Here is a 10,687-nt window from a genome sequence, read left to right as displayed (position 1 = left end):
GAAGAGGAAGCAAAAACATAATTAGCCATGAGAGCAAGAATCCCCATAGAAATTTGGGTAGCATCTTCAATCTTCGCCTTCTGCACCATATTCCCACCACAAAATACAAAGTAGTAATAGCGATCATCTCGCACGTATTCTGGTCTGGAGGCCCATGGTAGATAAATCTTGCTCTCATAAGTGTAGGAGGAATTCCATAACAGTTTCACTAGCATGATCAACTTCACAAGCTCCATCAATAATTTCATCCAATTTGCCTTCACTTCATCTTATTTAGACTTAGATGTTAGTTTCTCTTCGCACTTTTCGCTTCATCTTATTTGCCGACGCTAGGTGTCACTCGGCAGCCGTTTGATATGGTCCATGTAGCCCGTTGTATCATTGCAACATGGACCATGTTGCGGTCATCTCCAGCATGGACTTTTGGTCACCATTGCAACTGGACCCATGTTACGATCACCCATTACAACATGGATCATGTTGCGGTCACCTCTGGCTTGCATGACACGAGTTTTTGGTCATTCATTGCAACATGGATCACGTTGCGGTCACTCATTGCAACATGAATCGTGTTGCGGTCACCTCCAACAATGACGACCGAGTAGACAGATTCGTCGCAGCTCCACCTGCAGTGCAAGCATCCGCGACAGTTGCCTCTTGCAGCAGAAACAGTATGCGACGGGCCTGTGCAGGCCGTGCAACAGTTGCCGAATCCTAAAGCAACGGATGAAGGGTCATATATCTGACTGATGGCCAAGAAATTTCAGGTAACTCATAATTAGTACAGACACGGTAAACTGGGAACTTATGACAGAACTCTGAACTCAGACACCTTTAGCGTTGGCTCGAGTTTGGAGCTCTTGAGCAGATGCTGTGCCCGGAGCCCGGTCCAGAGCAGCATTTCACGCCGCCGAGCTGCATAGTCCAACGGAGGGGGATATTCAGGATGGTTGTGGTACACTCACACATCATATACGATGTGGTTATGGATTTCGCTCACGCGCTGCAGGACATGTTCGCGGCGGGAACGGAGACGACCTACATCGCGCTGGAATGGGCCATGTCGGAGCTGATGAAGAACCCCGCGGCGATGCGGAGGCTACAGCAGGAGGTCCGCAGCGCCGCCGGTGGCATCGCCAAGGCCGACGCGCTCGGCGCGGGCACGCCCTACCTGAAGGCGGTGGTGAAGGAGACGCTCCGCCTCCACCCGCCGGTGCCGCTGCTCCTGCCCCGCGAGTGCATGCAGGACGCCACCGTGCTGGGCTACCACGTCGCCGAGGGCACGCGGGTGTTCGTCAACGCCTGGGCCATCAACCGCGACCCGGGCTCCTGGCACGCGCCCGACGACTTCCTCCCCGAAAGATGAACAACCTCGGCACTCTATTCCGTCAGAGGTGTCAATTTTCTTAGTCGTTCCGTGTGTTCAGGTTCTTGGAGAGCGAGGTGGACTTGAGGGGCGGGCACTTCCAGTTCATACCCTTCGGCGCGGGGCGGAGGATCTGCCCCGGGATGCAGTTCGGGCTCGCGACCGTGGAGCTCGCGCTCGCCAACCTGGTGCGCCTGTTCGACTGGGAGCTGCCGGACGGCATGGCGCCGGAGGAGCTCGACATGTCGGACGCGCCCGGGCTGACCACGCCAAGGCGGGTGGGCCTCCGGCTCATCGCAAGGCCCGTTTGAGTGGGATCATGAAACAGTAGTAGGCCCAGCACGAAAAATGAAGCGGTAGCGGGCCAGTCAAGCAACGTTGTAAAGCTCTATTTCATGATTTCCCCCTAAATGTTCTACTTAAAAAAAATCTAGGGTTCATCAATGTGTAGCCGGTGAGACATCTTTATGTTGTTGTACAGTATAATAAATAGTACTCCCTTTGTAAAGAAATATAAAAGCGCATCACTACTAAGTACGTGTAGCTATGCACTGCCGTAAAAATTTTTTTGCGGGTAGATGACTTGTATTACTGAGGATCATTGAAGTTACAATCAGCGAGGGCTAGCTCTATGGAATTTGAAGGCCTGATCCAAGCCAGGTCATAGTTCTCCCTTCAACCCTCGCAAACGACGTTAGGCTACTCATAGCGGGGAGTATCATATAAAAGTATCATGCATATGATACTATCTTCATAGTGCATAGTATCATAAAATAGTATCATAGATGATCATATTTATTGCCATGCATGACACAAAGTAGTATAACATTTAACATGATACGGTATCTACTTATGTTACTTTAACCCTCTCTCTCTTCTTTAATTGTGTGTCACATAAGCATGTTTGCTAGTCCCAAGTGCATGTTACCGGTTATGTTACTCCCACTATGGCCAGCCTTAAACTGTTGCTAACCTTATTCTGAGACCGATCAACAAAAGTAATACACGTTCTACGAAGAGACAAAGGAAAAGAAAAAAGGAGGGTTTGCACACGGACCTGGGTGAAAGGATTGCATCAAATCCGAGATGCGATGAAATAAATTGCTTGGAATTTCGGTTGGTGAAAGCTCGGTCCATGAATTCGCGTAGTGTCCATTCGCAAAAAAAAAAAAAAAGAATTCGCGTAGTGTCGCTCTCGGTTTTGCTTTGCAGCAGTCAGCAGAGCATCCTCGCATCGCCATCGGTAAAACTGGATTAGCCCAGACCTTCACGGTCGTAATGTTCGGTTCTACTGTTCCATTGTTCTCTCCCTGCCTCTGCCCCTGGTGGTGCAGGTGCAGCCAATAATGGCACCTCATCCTCATCGCATCCCACAGTAGTAGCGTACCAGTAGTCACAGTAACCGCAGCATCTCGTACCGACGAGGAGATAAGATAAGCCGCGCAGAGAACAAGTAGCTAATCCCCCTCCGATTATTACTCTCCCGTCGATAGATCAGTCTCGCCTCGACCCGACCGATCGCTTTCCCGGACGGACAAAATAATCCTCTCAGCCCAAGAGATAGATAGATCACGCGCCACATTTGACTTGCCCCCGGCCCCTGTGGTTTTTACACTGATGTTCTTCAGCTGTTGCCACTGAATCTATTCTACCCAACTGCTGCCCGGCTACGGCGATCGATCGGGCTAAGCTACTCGGTCTGTCGGCTCACTGCTTCCAAGTGCTCTACAGGAAGAATATGTGCTCGATCGCCTGTTCAATGAGAGCTCTTTCTGACGGACTCTCTCTCCCGCAAAAGAGAAGGAAAAATAAGAATATGTGCGCGGTTGCTTGTACCTCGAGCGCGCTAATTAACCCCACACACGACACAGAGCACAAGCCAAGCGTGTACGCAGGTGCTGTTGATCTGGATGGCTAGAACCGAATTACCGCTCAAGTCTCTGAATGCATGGCTCAGAACGGCATCGGCACACATTCGATGCCCCCCAGCGTTCACAGAACCACGTACGACGAAACAGCTGCGTACCATATGGGTGCATGCAATATCCGTCCGACCGAATGCAGGCCAGCTGGTGATGATGCGTCGATCGTATACGACACCACACGGCCGGTCCATTTGGATTGCAGCTATCTTTCTTTTCCGCCGGCGACGGCGACGGCAGAGAAGCGGAGCGGCCGGGGCGACAGGAGCCACCGGACCACCGCACCGAAAAGAAAGGCCCCTGTCGTTCATGTACTGGAGGAAGGAATGCGGCGAGAAAGGAGACGGGACGATCGATCCGGAGCGAGCGACGTACCTCGTGGTGGGGCGGGAGCGGGATCTCTGATGGATCGCGACGCGCGCGGCCGGGGACGGAGATTCTTTTCTTCCGGCCATCCGGGACAGATCCTTGACCCTCTTTCTACTCGTGCCGCTGATTAAACCACAATCAACTTTGGATAGGATTAGTGCGGCGCCCGTACTTCGACTTTGGGCAAGGCTAACGAGGTGATACGGGACGGGACGAGGGCTAGTGCCCAAGGTTGGGGATGAGGTTTGGCTTTAAGTAAGTGGGTTGTTGATGCCACGTCAAATCCCCAGGAGATGGATATTCTGCGATGATGACATGCATGCTACTGCTGCCCACGCGCGGTAAAGCCCCATTCAAATTTGAAATGTGGCCATGGTCGATCACATGGATATGGTGACGTGCATTGCGCCTCGCCGGCCGGTCGACAAAAACTTGCTGTGGAATTCATGTGCGCGTGCATCACGTTCAGATTAAGATGGCGGCGATCAGGCCCCCGGAAGCGAGTGCGACCATACGAGCTATTGGATTGGGGCGCAGTCAGGCGATCGCCGGACCCGGATGACCGTGCCGGTAGTGGTGCCGACTCGATTTTGACTCCTCGGGAATCAACCGTCCGTGAATGTGTCTAGCCAGAAACGCCTCAGTGGATCGATCTTTGGGAGCGGCTATAGATCAATCGACCGATTGTACAATGCGGTCAGTCGATTAGTTAAACAAAAGAAAAGATAAGAAGACACAAGAAAACTGAGAAAACTGACTGACCCAAAATTAGGGTCAGTCGATCAGCCCAACAAGAAAGCTGACTAATCCATCGCTAAAAAGCTTCTGTTGCCGTGTTCTTCCTTCTGTCCAGCCCAAAAGTGAAACGGGCCTGAACCCGCTAAGGAACCAAAGCCACTCCACTCAAAACAAGTGGATCCAGCTAACGCACAAAAATGAGCTAAAAAAAGCTCATGCACAGAAGGTCTTCTTCCTCCCTCCTTCCCCGATCACCAACACAGCCACTGCCATGGATGCACAAACAAAGCTCAGATGTGTTGCTGTCTTGTCATGTCTTCATAGATCTTGTTCCTCCCATTTCTTCCTTCCAACCTCCTTCCTCCGATCGCCCAAAGTTCTACAACACCAACTGAATGGATGAAGCTTCAGATCGAATAGCAACACCAACAAAATTTGCAATATTCAGAGAACTAAATTTGCATATTCAGAGAACTAAATCTGCGCACACTTTACAACAGCAAGACTGATATTACAGGACGTAGATACATGGACGTAGCAACATTGATACCCTAGTTTGATATTAACTGCATGTATAAAACATTGATATCCTAGTTTGAGGTGAACAACAAATTTCATAAACCCCTTAATTATACCCTGTCTCACTAGAAACATGTCATAAAAATGGATTCCCCTATCGTGTGAGATGGGTTCCCCTATCGTACACGGATAGCCTGTATAGTATGCGAGCACCCCCTATCACACACCATCGCAAGGTGACGGTTTGCATCTCCGTGTACGATATGGGGTTTTAACAGTGTGCAATGGAAAAATCTGCACTAGTGGATGTTGGGTCTTCGTGGGCTTGGGGGTGTTGAATAGATTTAATTAACATCAAAAGCATAAGATCTACCTATAGTTTGTGCATATGAGGGGATAGAGCTCGTGAAGAAAAAAAATGGCCGTCCTACGCAAGGAGAGAGAAAACCAACACCATGTGACTGGTTCCCCTCTCTAATCCGGGTTTGGACAAAACTTATCCGTTTCTGAAAGATGAGGGACTAAATTGTCACCCAATTTTTTTGAGGGGTATGATCTACTTTCGGTAAATTTGAGGGACCAAAAATATACTTTTAATTTTGAATTTGTTTGCTAGTTTTCATCTTGGTTTTTCTTATAAACCGACCAACTATGTATTTGTTTTTTCTCTTTTAATGAAATCGTCAAAGCTCATGCCTTACTCATCAAATAAAATATAGACTTTGTCAAATGTTTTTCTCCCTAGGGAAGTTGCACATGATCGCAAATCGAAGCCCATGTTTTCCTAGCAACCAACAGAGTGGTGCAACGTTTTTAAATAATAGAGATGCATAATGTCAAGGCCGCACCAGTCTTCTTTGTACTACCATGTTTAATTATGAATAGATCGAAAAGTTCTCTCGCAAAAAGAAAAAGGCTGCACCAGTCGACAAAGTGCAGCAAGAAGAAATTCATGCTCATCTGGATAATGATCTTAATACCACTCAAGTAGTTATCATGAGAACATCCGTTTCTCATTAACGTACTTACAATCACACCACTTTGGAAGTACACTATTTTGGTTCCCTTCTACCATTTTCAGTTAACACGATGGATGGCAAACAAAGGAAAATGAAATCAGCAGCACCGGTGGTACACCGGCTGTTTTAGAAGCAACAATTACTTGAACATGTAATTTTTAGTGAAGTGTGATAATTGGTTGATTAATTGATTAGAGCTTGTAGGCATATTCTGTCCATCGAGGATCTGTGCATTCATGCGACGGCCAGCCACGCATCGATCAGTCAGTCGTGGAGAACGGCTTGTAGACCTTTAGGTCGGACATTATCCCGGCGATGGAGCCGGCGGCGGCGGCAATGGTGATGATGAGGCAGGCGAGGCTGAGCAGCTGTAGGCACACCCACTGTGAGCTCCACTTGGGTATCTTCTTCTGCACGATGTACATCTCCACGGGGAAGTAGACGGTGAGCGGCCAGAACCCGATGGCCCCGAGGAAGCCGACGACGTCGTTGAAGAAGGGCAGCAGCATGGACACGACGGTCGTGGCCACCACGAACGCCGACCGCCACGTCAGGCGGAAGAGGTTGAGCTTGAAGCCGCAGGAGACGAGCGGGACCTGGATCTCTCCGGTGATGAACCGCGACTTGGGCCACCTCTGCTGCGCCCACTTCTCCACGAAGGCGAACAGGGGCTGGCAGTAGACCTGGTAGGCGCCGACGAGGTGGACGACGATGGCGGCGTTGGCGATGTCGAGCAGCCAGAATGGCTCGTAGAAGCCGAAGCCGGTGAGGAGGTTCCCGGGGGCGTTGTCGCCGAAGGCGGCGTAGCCCATGCAGCCGCAGAGCATGTAGAAGAGCGTGGTGGTGGCGACGCTGACGACGGTGGCGCGGCGCATGACCTTGGCCTCGGACGGCGGCGGCGCCCTGATGGTGTCCTGGATCTCGATGAGGATGAGCGAGTAGGAGTAGGCGAAGGCGATGTCGCCGAAGGCCTGGAGGCTCCGCCACACCTTGTCCATGGGCGTGACGACGCCGATGCTGATGCCGGTGAGGCTGCCCTTGACGCCCTTGTTGGCGACCACCTGGACGATGCCGAGGCCGAGGCCGATGGTGGAGTAGGTGAAGGACATGATGGCGGCCAGGATGGAGAGCCAGGAGATCTGGTCGAAGTCCGGGATCTGCGAGAAGAAGATCTCCGCCACGCCGAAGATGATCATGTAGGGCGTGCTCGAGATGTGGCACGGGTTCACGTGCCCCTCGACGTGGAAGCAGTTGGCCCTCTTGATCGCACTGCGGACATGTTTCAAGCGACGGTAAGTTCACGTTCACCACCTAGCACAGATCAAATCGTCGTTGCAGAAAGTTTGTGTGCTCACAGCATGCTAATGGAGGCGGCGATGGTGTATCCAATGGCGACGCCGACGATGTTGGCGTACTGCAGGAATCCGCAGAGCTGGACCTTGATGCCACCTGCTCGACGAAACGACAAGAGAGAGAAGCAGAGTGAGCTCTGCTCGGAGGCTGCCTCTGCATGCATGCATGCATGCAGCTGTGAATTACACGAGCTTGGTGAACAGTGCGAGGCATGCCGACGTACTGAGGTTGGCGTTGACGGCGTCCATGTAGGTGTAGTTGCGCTTGCCGGTGGTCTCGTCGCCGGAGCGGTAGCAGTCGGAGAGCAGCGAGGAGGTGTAGTAGGTGACGAGGGAGAAGAGCAGCATGACGGCGGGGCCGGCCACCCAGCCGAGCTGGCCGATGGCCCAGGCCAGCGACAGCACCCCGGACCCGATCACCGCCGTGATGATGTGGGCGCTCGCCGTCCACATCGTCCCTGCGGCACACCAAAGGTCCAGGTCAGTTTGTCCCGTCACATACGCTTGAGGCGGGCGTACCACATGATCGCTGTAGCATCTTTCCTTCTTTCTTACCGGTACGCTTGAGGCGGCCGTCGTCGTCGTAGCACTTGGAGCCGCCCGCCTGGCCGTGCTCCGCGGAGGACACCTCCATGGCCGCCGCCGCCGCGCTCCCCTGGTAGTTGTTCTTGCCCACGCCGTTCTCCCCCATCTCTGCACCAGCCGATCGAGCAGTGAGACCACAGCTAGAAGAGCACACAGTGCAAGTCTAATGGTATCTCAGCAGCAGCAGCAGCAGTATTTATATCTCGTTGTACCTGGCTGCTGGCTAGTGAGCGGGACGCGGAGAGCGCGAAGGCTGCTCACGGGGTGGAATTCAAAGGCGGCCGGTTCACCGCTCCACCAGACCGACCGAGGTCGTATGTATAGTGGTCGATCGGGGCGGGGTGAGTGAGTGTGTGAGGAAGAGATAAGAGCGGGGGCGGCGATTTATAGGCGCCTGCCTGGAAGGTTGGTGGGTGTTCGTTCATTCGGGTCTGGGCTCGAGGAGGTGGGGATGATGCGCTAGTGAATTTTGTAGCGTACACCAAGGGTATTTAGCATCTGTTCTTGGCGATCTTTAAGTTGAAGCCGATGTTAGGGGCTGGTAGAGCATTGCCTGATGCCTCTATTTTGTGAAGAAGAATATGTCATGCGCGTCTCTCGCCCACTTGAAGGGCAGATCGCATGTGTAGATGGACGACGGTTCAAAGATCAAGTGGTGTGCATCAGTGCATGCATGCATGGGTGTAGCATGCAAACTTGTCGTTTATTGGGGCATATATATCTGATAAGAAAAAACTAACCTAAAATGGAGAAAAAAACATTGCTCAGCTAAAATATTTTCCTGAATTGATGGCCAGGGTTTAAAAGAAAAAAAAGAGAAAATTGCTCAGCTAAAATGGTTTCCTGAATTTATGGCCAGGGTTTTTGCGGAAGAATGGACCACGCGAGGCTCCTCTAGCTAGTGGCACGAAGGGGAAAAAAACGTGGCCGATCAGTGTAATGGTTGGACCCCTCCTCTACCGCCTCCGGGCACACATGTCAACTTGCCTCTTGCCCTGTCTGCTCACTACAGCTATAGCTGCATTGGTCAGTGAGAACAGCGTGCCTAGCTAGCTGGTTGCTACGCACGGCCCGATTGAAAACGACGACACATGCACCTGCACGCAGGTGCATGCATGCCACCACGCAAGATCATCAAATATCTAAGGCGCCCATAACCCAAGCTAAGGAGGCCTTGGACCATGGAGTAACAAACATGCGCTGCATGCACCTTAAGATAAGATAGGATCGCAACAGTGCATGCATGCATTATTGAGATTTCTTACCTTTGCAAAATAAGTCTCCTCTACTTGGTCTTCTCTCCCCTTGCAAGAGAGAGTCACGAGACAAGTTCGGGACAATGAAGTGTTATGTCAAAGAGATGGGGTTTAACTTGCTGTGATGGTGCGTTCAAGTGTGCCCAACGGCCACGGTATTTATAGGGGTGGGCAGGGCTGGCTTTAGGGTGTACAATGCGTCTCTGGCGTGTTCCATGCAGGCAAAGCATGCATGCATGGCTGGATGATACTGTACTGTACGCTCAAGGGAGGCCCTCGGGTGTTTGTACCCCACAGGCTCTCGACCATCCTTTTTGCCGAGGCGTAGAATATGTTCGGTACCCCTCTCGGCCACGAGATTAAGTAAGTTGATCGCCCACTAGGGATCGTATCACGATCTTGTTGTTCCCGGCCGTATGAATCGTGAAGAAAAAGGGAAGACTTCGCGCCCATGGTTTCTCACTTTTTTTTTGCAAAATGTCGAAATGTGTGGCTCCTAACGGCAAGTACAGAGGTGATTTAGCGGCGAGAAGCGAAATGTTGGAAATGCTATTTGCTTGGCGTGGATTTGCCTGTGTGGCGAACATATCCTGTTACCGTTGTTGTGGCCTTATCCTACAGAACTCCCGCTGATAATGGATCTTAACAAAGCAGCTCGGCTGATTGATGCCTAGCTAGACTGTAGACGTCTCATGTTTGCAGTGAGCGACCAAAGTGTTAGCGGTGTGCTAGCTAGTAGTAATAGTTTAAATTCGAGAAATAGAGTCATTAGTTGGTGAAGGCTGAATCCACAATCTCTTGGGAGTCACGCAGTCTAGCTATAAGAAAACTAGAGGCCGCCTAAGATTTGTTTACCGAAAACTAGGTTAAACGGATAGTGAAGATTAAGTACAGAGAAAGTCTGGAGCAAAACTGTCCTTCTTATCACGAGCTCAAAAAAAAAAACAGTAGAATTTTTTACAGCAAACATTGCCTACTTTTGTGAGTGTGTGAAAATTTCGTGGTGAAATCACATTCATGGGACCTGGGCAAAAATAACAAGCCAGCCTTTCAAAATGCTTTCAGAAATGGTCCGAACCATAGAACCTTGAGGCGCCCCTGGGAAACCGGGGTTTCAGCTAACCGCAAGCTTTACTCATCCGGTTGCGTTCGAGAAGAGTGCGCGGCTCTGTAGCGGGGTCGACACACTGGGTGGCATTGTTGGACTAGTGTTACCATAGGTGGAAGACTTGATGCTTCCGAACTCCTTTGAACGAATCTAGGTTGTCATGGCCTTGAACTGGGAGGAACGGGCGTGCATACGATACTTTATAATGGATGTATTGGATCATCCATGTAGGGTTAAATCTTTCGAAAAGCCGTGCCCACGGTTATATGGCGATTTGGCAATTTATAACATTGGGTTGTAGAGAACTTAAACTAACAACTAAAACTTACCAATCGTGTGCATATCGTGATTGTCACTTCTTGTGAGATCGGGATCAAGAAGTGGACACGGTGGGGTTATGAATGACTCTTAGGTTGGTGTTCAGGATCACTTATTGATCATTCTAGTTGCGCC

The 10,687-nt window shown here is 50.9% G+C and overlaps 2 protein-coding genes across 3 annotated transcripts in view; one reads left to right on the top strand and one right to left on the bottom strand.

Moving 5' to 3' along the window:
• Positions 1-1,884, top strand: part of LOC123182087 (cytochrome P450 71A1) — a 3,143-nt gene extending 1,259 nt beyond the window's left edge. The window contains exons 2-3 of the mRNA XM_044594548.1: positions 1,010-1,290; positions 1,428-1,884. Coding sequence (XP_044450483.1) covers positions 1,010-1,290; positions 1,428-1,677 — 531 coding nt within the window. The 3' untranslated portion in view covers positions 1,678-1,884. The remainder of the gene's footprint in view (positions 1-1,009; positions 1,291-1,427) is intronic.
• Positions 1,885-5,875: 3,991 nt separating this feature from the next.
• Positions 5,876-9,398, bottom strand: LOC123182085 (amino acid permease 3). 2 transcript variants are annotated; one of them, XM_044594544.1, is made up of 5 exons: positions 9,136-9,398; positions 7,841-7,978; positions 7,510-7,743; positions 7,289-7,382; positions 5,876-7,202 (listed from the first exon to the last, which is right to left on the bottom strand). In XM_044594544.1, exons 2-5 carry the CDS (start codon positions 7,974-7,976, stop codon positions 6,194-6,196), a joined length of 1,473 nt encoding a protein of 490 aa, XP_044450479.1. In that variant the 5' UTR covers positions 7,977-7,978; positions 9,136-9,398; the 3' UTR covers positions 5,876-6,193. The 2 variants fall into 2 exon arrangements, with proteins under 2 accessions (XP_044450479.1, XP_044450480.1); XM_044594545.1 differs by lacking the exon at positions 9,136-9,398 and adding an exon at positions 8,083-8,263.
• Positions 9,399-10,687: the final 1,289 nt, after the last annotated feature.

The sequence above is a fragment of the Triticum aestivum genome, chromosome 1D, assembly GCF_018294505.1.
Source record: "Triticum aestivum cultivar Chinese Spring chromosome 1D, IWGSC CS RefSeq v2.1, whole genome shotgun sequence".
NCBI classification, from domain to species: domain Eukaryota; kingdom Viridiplantae; phylum Streptophyta; class Magnoliopsida; order Poales; family Poaceae; genus Triticum; species Triticum aestivum.
The sequence above is the reverse complement of the archived record's forward strand: the minus strand, read 5'-3'. Positions and strand labels throughout refer to the sequence as shown.